Raw genomic sequence first — 9,366 nt, 5'->3', positions numbered from 1 at the left:
TTTCCTGGCACAGATTAACTACAGACAGCAACAGAAGCATTGCCGCTTGAGTTATGGTATGATGTCACCTGAACTAAACCAATCCTAGTTTCACACAGCACACTCCACTTTTTGAACTGAAGAGTCTATAATAGGCAGAAAAAGACAGACTGTGTAAACTGACTATTAGCGCCTCTCAAGGCCTTCGATTCCCGTAAAGGCTTATTTATTTCTTATTTGTTATGAACAAATTTATTTTAATTTTTATTAATATTATTACGGGGAGAAAATACATGTATTTACAATATATACAGTTACAAGGTTGTAGCTCAGTGGCCAGGGTAACAACACGCCACCTGGTTCGTGGCCTATCCCCCACAGTTGGTTTGTGCCATTAATTGAGGATTCATCATCATCTTCATGTTTCCATTGCGAACCATGGCCAATCTTCCACCTCATGGGCACGTGTCGCAAGCTGTAGGAAGAAGAAGATGTCACGCAGTGCAGCCGCACCAGCGCCGGTATCTTAACCTAAGCTATACTCAGCTAACTTTGTCGGCATCTTCCAGAGCAGTCTGTTGTTTCTAAAGCGCGCGTTCACACGCAAAATGATGTTAAGGCGCACCGGAAACCAGGTCGAGTTGACGAACGCTGATATGGGAGGCACCGGGACCAGTACTTCCAACGGCAGCGGCGGCAGTTCGAGCTCCTCAGACTCTGACGTGGAAGCGTTTGCGGCCGCAGGCGCATCACACTCCGGGCGTCGAGGCGGCCGGGCTTCCAGCGCCTCGAGTTGCACGAGCTTCACGAAGTGCGCCAGATGCAGGCTGCTGCGCGTCGTGCTGCCGACGATGTGGCAGCTTGTGGCGGCGGCCGGGCTTCCAGCGCCTCGAGTTGCACGAGCTTCACGAAGTGCGCCAGATGCAGGCTGCTGCGCGTCGTGCTGCCGACGATGTGGCAGCTTGTGGCGGCGGCCGCGCTTCCAGCGTCTCGAGTTGCACGAGCTTCACGAAGTGCGCCAGATGCAGGCTGCGGCGCGTCGTGCTGCCGACGATGTGGCAGCTTGTGGCGGCGGCCGGGCTTCCAGCGCCTCGAGTTGCACGAGCTTCACGAAGTGCGCCAGATGCAGGCTGCTGCGCGTCGTGCTGCCGATGATGTGGCAGCTTGTGGCGGCGGCCGCGCTTCCAGCGTCTCGAGTTGCACGATCTTCACGAAGTGCGCCAGATGCAGGCTGCGGCGCGTCGTGCTGCCGACGATTGTTGCAGCTTGTGGCGGCGGCCGGGCTTCCAGCGCCTCGAGTTGCACGAGCTTCACGAAGTGCGCCAGATGCAGGCGGCTGCGCGTCGTGCTGCCGACGATGTGGCAGCTTGTGGCGGCGGCCGGGCTTCCAGCGTCTCGAGTTGCACCAGCTTCACGAAGTGCGCCAGATGCAGGCTGCTGCGCGTCGTGCTGCCGACGATGTGGCAGCTTGCGGCGGCGGCCGGGCTTCCAGCGTCTCGAGTTGCACGAGCTTCACGAAGTGCGCCAGATGCAGGCTGCGGCGCGTCGTGCTGCCGACGATGTGGCAGCTTGTGGCGGCGGCCGGGCTTCCAGCGCCTCGAGTTGCACGAGCTTAACGAAGTGCGCCAGATGCAGGCTGCGGCGCGTCGTACTGCCGACGATGTGGCAGCTTGTGGCGGCGGCCGGGCTTCCAGCGTCTCGAGTTGCACGAATTCACGAAGTGCGCCAGATGCATGCTGCTGCGCGTCGTGCTGCCGACGATGTGGCAGCTTGTGGCGGCGGCCGGGTTTCCAGCGCCTCGAGTTGCACGAGCTTCACGAAGTGCGCCAGATGCAGGCTGCTGCGCGTCGTGCTGCCGACGATGTGGCAGCTTGTGGCGGCGGCCGGGCTTCCAGCGTCTCGAGTTGCACGAGCTTCACGAAGTGCGCCAGATGCAGGCTGCTGTGCGTCGTGCTGCCGACGATGTGGCAGCTTGTGGCGGCGGCCGGGCTTCCAGCGTCTCGAGTTGCACGAGCTTCACGAAGTGCGCCAGATGCAGGCTGCGGCGCGTCGTGCTGCCGACGATGTGGCAGCTTGTGGCGGCGGCCGGGCTTCCAGCGTCTCGAGTTGCACGAGCTTCACGAAGTGCGCCAGATGCAGGCTGCTGCGCGTCGTAACAATGAATGAATTTCACAACAATGAATGGTGAAATGAATCTGGCCGGTTTTTCAGATTTCTCACTGTGTACAACATGGTATTTTGGACAGTTATCTTTTTGTCGGTTGAAAGATAGGCAAAGTTCATCGGTGCGTCCCCTCTTTAGGGGATGACGATCAAGTATGCGGGGAAAAGCTGGTGTTCCCATAACGGTTTGTTTTATTTCGGCGGCAATGGCGGCCACCCACCCCGGAGCCCAAATAGGGGACGCTGCAACGCTTAACGCTTGAAGGGATACGGACACAAAAGTTGGCGGGTGTTTTTTTGCGTCGGAAGTTGAACTGTTGAAAACGACAAATACAACAAGCTGCTTTGAATAAAAGAACAAGAAACATCTTTTTTTTGCGATTTTCTGTTGCATCTTGCCTCCAAGCGGCCGCCGACAGAAGCTGAAATTTCACGTCGTGACCTGCACCGGCGCGCGCGCGCGGCCAAGGTCGGCCATAGCCGTCGCAGTGTTTCCGGGGGTGTCGGTGCCTTGCAGCGTTTGTTAAACCCCTTTCGGCGATCTTTGCACGTGGTCCGTCTGAAACATTATCCCCGTCGGCGCTCCACGCAGTTGGTGCGTCTTATACCCTAGTTACACGGGCGCGCTAACCGCAGTTAAGACGCACCTCAGTTACGGCCAACCGCAGTTACACCCAGTTAGACGGAAAGCCTAACTGCGGTTATTCCACTAACCATGGTCACTGCAAACTGAGGTTGGCTACCTCAGTTAGCTCAGGTTAACGAAGCAAACAGACAAAATGGCGGCACTCATGCGGATGGACGAAGGCGGCGCGGCTCCAGCCAAGGTGACGGCCGAAAAGTCTTCCCAAAGGCGTGTCAACTGGTCTGTCTCAACAACAGAGTCGTTGATACGCCTTTGGGAAGACACTCTTGCGGCGCTGCGGTCCAACACGCGAAATGCGCGTATATACGATGAGATGACGCGCAGCCTCAACGCACGCCTGCCTGCCGGCGAAGTTCCATTCACAGCAAAGCAGCTCCGCCAGAAGCTTGAGAACTTGAACAAGCAATACCGGTGAGTACGAACTCTGCACTAACCACGTTGTGACAGTGCGTAGCCAGTGTGTTTGTGTATACGTGTAGGCTAAATCCGATGCGTAAACTCAATAGCGTGCAAACTAAGCGCTGCCGCATGGCGTCTGCAGTTGGGCCTAATCTTACGCGGGTGTCACACGGCGCACTTTTGATCGCGACCAAGCCCCATCCGGATCGAATTTCTCGGTCGTGATTGACACATTTGCGTATGCTGCGCGAGGTAGCCGATCGCAATCAAGAATGTCGATCTGGATCGGGCTTGATCGCGATCAAAAGTGCGCCGTGTGACCCCCGTATTATGTGTGTGTCACACGCGCACTTTCGTCGCGGTCGAGACCGATCGGGATCCAACTTCTCGGTCGGGATTTGCTCCTTTGCGAAAGCTATGTGAGAGCGTCAATCGCGGTCGGGAATTTCAATCCGGATCGGACTCGATTGCGAACACCGGTATTCAGTGAACATATTGCTCCGACATGCAACTTGAGTGGGTCGAAACACACACAAGGCGTCTTGGATTCGTCCTTAGTTGAAAAGTGATAATGCATGTCCTCGCACGTTCATGCCACGGCAATTCTATTGTTTTGAAAAGGAAGCTGGCTAGCGAACAGTCAAGCGACTGACGCTGCGAAAACGCGTGTCATTGTTATCCTCGGTGTCTCCGCATGTTCACCGACCTCTTCCTTACATCTGTTTGACTGCTTCAAAAGATCAGGCAACCGAGACCTCACACAGTCCGCGTTCCTTCCGAGTTCACAGTAAACATTTGGCATTGTAAATGTTGTTTATGGGCCCAAAAATAGACATACGAAGGAAGGACATAGACAAAAAGCACCAACAATGAGCTCTGTGTGCGTTCTTCCTCCATGTCTCTTTATGCCACCCAAAACGCAGAACCCGTCAACTTGCCCATTCTCTTTCCACCGAATGTTCAAGAGCATCGCAGTGCTCTCTTCTTTCTTGCACCTTCTCTGTGGACAGTCTCAAAGAGGCGGGCGATATGTAAACTTTGAAAGCAATGCCAGTCTTCGTGTATTTTTTTTATTTGTGTAATAAGTAGCACTGCATACAATTCTTTTTTTTCCCAATAAGGCTGGTAATTATATTACAAGCACATTTTATTTGCATGCTGTGAAGTTTTGTGCACTGAAGGAATTTTCTTTTAGGAAACTCAGGCGCTGCGGGACCTCAACCGGGTCCAAAGGGGTTGAGTGGCCATTTTATTGGCAGCTACACGCATTTCTGGGCACACTTCCAGTCAACGACAGTGACCTTGTGGAAGAGAGCGTGGAGGTAATTTCAACTATTTATGATTACAGTGCTATACATAGGTTGGTGTACTCACTCACAAGTACTCTGACTCGTTCTTGACCCCCCCCCCCCTCATTTCACAGGAGTGAGTGCCGTTGAGTTTGATTGGAACTGAAAAGGATGAATAATTATGTGTGCTCGTTAATGAGAGTACGAACGAAATTCAGTGACGGTGATTTTGAGTGGATCTAAATATTAACGGGGGTGATTGTTAGCGAGTCTGAGTGGATGCATGTATGTGAGTGAGTGCGAGCGGACGCAAGTATGAGTGAATGTGTGCTAGTAAATGTGAATTGACTATAAGCGTGAATCAGTGTTGGTGAGCATGACTGGGCGTGAGTAGGAATGTGAGTGAGTCCGCAGCCTGCAAAAATGTACCGTTTCTGCATGCATTAGTGCATATAAAATTTTACTTTAATTGCAGATTTGCAAAATTTGCGTGAAAACAAACACGAAAATATTGAGCTGTATTAAATATTGAAAGGAAGTATTAACAAAATGAAATATGGCATAGAATGTCCACGTATGTGTAAACATTACATAGCACATTTGTAGTATCTGAAGAGCAGAAATGTTTTTCTCAAACAATGTTGCAGTCGGGATTCTATATGGCTGTGATATAGCAGTATTTTAAGCGGCACAGAAATTGAAAAACTGCCATCAGGCACAGGAAGCGAAAGCGAAAAACTGTCATCCACCTGACTCTAGCAAGAAGCTTCACCGAGTGGATGATAATTTTCCCATTTGTCAAATTTTCTCCACCTTGCAGGCTTCCGCATAACTGGTTTGCCAGAACGTACGTTGCCATTGAAAACTTTCATTTGTTTTCAAATGTGAGTGCTAGAAGCAGTAGTTGCCATAACTGGAGAGAACTCTCTTCTGACGTGTATCATGCTGCATGCAACATGTCGGCGCACAGTTGGTTGGTCTGCTGGTTTTCAAGTAGATATGCTGCTGATCCAGCAACTAGTTTGCAGTGGTGCAATTTGACTTTACATATATACGTCATTGTCTTTTCCTATCATACGCAGGTGCCAGAAGTGTATGAGGCACCTGATGATGCTGAAGTGGTTGCATCGTGGGATGCAACCACTACGGACCAGGAAGACTCCTTCTCTACAGGATGCCTGGAGGAGAGCCCTGCTCCCACCAATGAGAATTGTGGAGCAGCACAGAATGCCGCAAGTCCCGCTGCCAGCTGCCCACCAAGCAGCAGGAAGCGAAAGCGGCCATCATTTGTGCTGCAAGATTTGATGACGATGTTCAGCCGCGCAGAAGATCGAGCAGCAGAAAATGCGAAAGAGTCCCTTCAGCTGCGCAAGGAGCTTGTGGAACTCCAGAAGGAGGCCAATGAGATCAACAAAAATATGGCCGAAATGGTGAACAGCTATTTTGCTTCAAGGCAAAATAAAGGTTGAATGCAAGGGATCCAACATTATTTTTGTTTTGCTTTCCTCAAACTCGTTCGTCAAAGTACTAATTTTGGATGTCCCATACATCCACTTGTACTTGTTTGTACTTAATGTCTAAACCAGACCTATCACTGTATTCTTTGAAAAGGTGAGGCAACGTTTCACTCTTGAAGGTATTTATTTCCATTAGCCACAAAAGAATCTTGCTTTCAATCTAAAGCGCACACCATGTGCAAATCAGCCTTTGAAAAACATAAGTCCACCTCTCGAAACGCCAGCCAGCCTTTATGGGGCACTTTATCCATGTTTATACAAATTTTATCCACAGTGTGGGCTTCCATCTGCCGGTGCCTTTGACTTTGAATATAAAAAAAGTCATTCACTCCAGCCTTCTGTAGCCTACCAATCATACACAACACAAATACATACCAAGAGTGCAGTCATAAGTGCACGTGCAACTGCCACAAAGCACCCTGCACTGCTTGTTGCCACTTTTGTACACAGCACTAAAACTGATACACAAGCGAGTATAAGAAAGCCAAATGAGACAACACATTTACACTGCATGCTCAATAATATTCATAACACATTCGAAAGTAAGGAGTAATGTCCATGGTTGTCATGTATAAGAAAACTTTCCTCGTCGAGCACTGCACTGATTCTCACAAACTGTGAAAATTCAATTTGTGCAGCACATAGCATGTACATGGAGTGCTTGTGAATGCCCCATGCTGGTGCATGAGGCATTGTGTGGAGAGTCAAAACACTTAGGTGGCCCTCCGTGCTGCAATATGCTTTGCAAGTGCCTCTCTCACTTCCACTCCTAGTGGCTCATTACGACTGCTTGTACATACTGGCTGAGCCCGCCTTGCATCTTCACTACGCGCAACTTCAATCCAACTTGCATCACAGTGAACGGTTAGCTGCTCACAAATGTTGTTCAGAACACAGCAAGCATGGATAATGCAGTTTACGTTGTCAATATCACATTCCAGGCCCTTATGCATGATTCGGAACCGTGCTTTCAGTCGCCCAAAGGCGTTTTCCGCAATATGTCTAGCACTTGACAGATTGTGATTGAAAACATGCGATACTGAGCCAATAGGACCTGGCCTTGGGAAAGGTTTCATTAAATGAGGCTGCAGTGGGAATGCCTGGTCAGCCAAGAGAACAGGCCCAACCGATACCCCTTCAATTAATTTGCCATTCAATCTGAACAAATTGCTGCTCAGTACACTTGGTAAACGTGACCGCTCGAACACTGCCGCATCGCGTATTCGACCGGGTGATCCCACGTTCGTGTACATAAATCTGTATTGGTGTTCGACAACAGCGAGAAGAATTGTACTGTACCACCCCTTATAGTTGAAGTAGTCGGCGGCGTGTTCTTTCGGAGGGCACACTTCAATATGATAACCATCCAGGGCGCCAATTCCTTGAGGAAACCCTGCAACAGCGCTGAACTGATGCAGGTGCTCTGCCAGCCCTTGTGCTGAAGGGAAACGCACGTACCGCGGTTCTAGGCGCCGCACAACAACACTGCAGAACTAGCGGAATATTATGTTAACCGACGAACGGCTGACGCCAAAGAGATTGGCCACGGTTCTGTCTTCGGCGGGTGTAGCCAGCCGATACAACCCAATCGCCACGCGCTTCTCCAGAGGGATGGCTCGGCGTATGTTCGTGTCTTGCCGTGCCAGTGATTTGCACACACTCACAATATATCGGAACGTGCACCGATTGAGTCGAAAGTTTTCCCTGAATACACTCTCGGGAAAGTGCGGGAGCGTTTCTTCATACCACGATTGCGCCCGCGGGTACGACCACACATGCCGCTCACGGGAACAAAGCCGAACAGCCGTGGCCACGAGTTCACGACACTGCGTTTCAGCGTTCTGTCTTTCCTCTTCAAGTACCTCAATGTCTTGTAGCACACGGAGCACTTGCATTTGCTTGGCGTGCAGCGCTGTTCGTTGAGCGGCAAACAATGAAAAAGTCGTCGAGGTCTTCGTCCCCGTCACACGATACAGGCTTGCTCAACGCCATCGCACAGTTGGCGTCACCAGAATAAAGCTGGCAGAAACGACAAATAAAAAAAAACGAAGCAATACCATACACAGTCTAGCAAAACACAAAAGCAACGAACCAATAAATCACAGTTAATCACAGCGCACACGGTCAGGCAAAAATCCCAATTGAGCAATGGATTGTCTTGGCTTTCGTACCGACCGTGAACTAGACTTTGGCCAGGCGTTGGCTGACTGGCTCTAACTGCTGCCAAACACCGCAAAAACAATGGAATCAACATGCTCAGACAGTGCAGATACTAACACGATGGACACATTTTAAAGAAAATACAGTTTTCTTGTCAAAATAATTAGAAAGAACAGCTAAACAATTATATTTTTATTCGCAGTACTGAGTATCACGTGACCTGCTTCACAGCCCTAACTGAGGACAGGTTTTCCCGTGTAACATATGTCAACTGTAGTTGACGGTAACCGTAGTTCAGTCCGGTTAACTGAGGTGCGTCTTAACTGCGGTTAGCACGCCCGTGTAACTAGGGTATTACATGCGCCTTCCCGCGGTCGTCGCTCGGTATTGACGTGTTCGTCGCGGCGGAAGGAAATGCCCAGACATTGCTGTTATACCAGCATCGTCGGTCGTGACACGTCGTTGAACACGTTTCCCAGAGACGAGAAGGTGCGTAAACTTTGGATACCTGCCTGTTAGTCATCACGCACAGCCTAGCTGGAGACCTCTAAAAATGACTTCATTTGCGCGGACCATTTCGTCGACGATGATTATGTGACCAGCCCGGTTGTGCTGAAAAGCCCTGGCATGCCGCTCAAAAGGCAATGCTTAAAGCCTGACGCTGTGCCATCCGTCTTCTCACGAAAACGCAAGGGAGAAATGAACAGCGGCGCGTTGGAAAAGAGGAAGCGAAAAGATGTCGTTATTGTTTTCATTCACGTGCAGCCTTCTTCAGCAGCGTGAGGGCGAGGCTGGGGCGAGATGCCCGAGGCTGGGCACGAAGGCAGTAATGTCTTTTAAAAATGTTGGCAAAGCATAGTAAAACAATACAAAGCTAGCGAGCGCGACTCACGAGATCAGACTCACACACAGCTCTGCTTCTCCACAGAAAAAAAAAAAAAAACTGGGCAGAACGACAGACATGTGCTGCCATCTGTCGGCATGAACTACTATTCAGTCATCCACGCAGTGCTGAAAAAATTTAATTATGGGGTTTTACGTGCCAAAACCACGATCTTATTATGAGGCACACCGAAGTGGGGGACTCCGGAAATTTGGACCACCTGGGCTTCTTTAACGTGCACCTAAATCTAAGTACACGGGTGTTTTCACATTTCGCCCCATCGAAATGCGGCCGCCGTTGCACGCAGTGTTGAAGTACCCCGCAGCTGCC

The 9,366-nt window shown here is 50.5% G+C and overlaps 1 protein-coding gene across 1 annotated transcript; it reads left to right on the top strand.

Annotated features, from left to right (window-relative positions):
- Positions 1–2,921: 2,921 nt before the first annotated feature.
- Positions 2,922–5,945, top strand: LOC125947249 (uncharacterized). Its single transcript, XM_049671664.1, has 3 exons — positions 2,922–3,199; positions 4,383–4,509; positions 5,559–5,945. The coding sequence occupies exons 1-3, from the start codon at positions 2,922–2,924 to the stop codon at positions 5,943–5,945; spliced, it is 792 nt and encodes a 263-aa protein (XP_049527621.1).
- The last annotated feature ends 3,421 nt before the right edge of the window (positions 5,946–9,366 follow it).

The sequence above is a fragment of the Dermacentor silvarum genome, chromosome 7, assembly GCF_013339745.2.
Source record: "Dermacentor silvarum isolate Dsil-2018 chromosome 7, BIME_Dsil_1.4, whole genome shotgun sequence".
Classification (NCBI taxonomy): Eukaryota; Metazoa; Arthropoda; class Arachnida; order Ixodida; family Ixodidae; genus Dermacentor; species Dermacentor silvarum.
This window is presented reverse-complemented; position numbering and strand designations above follow the sequence as displayed.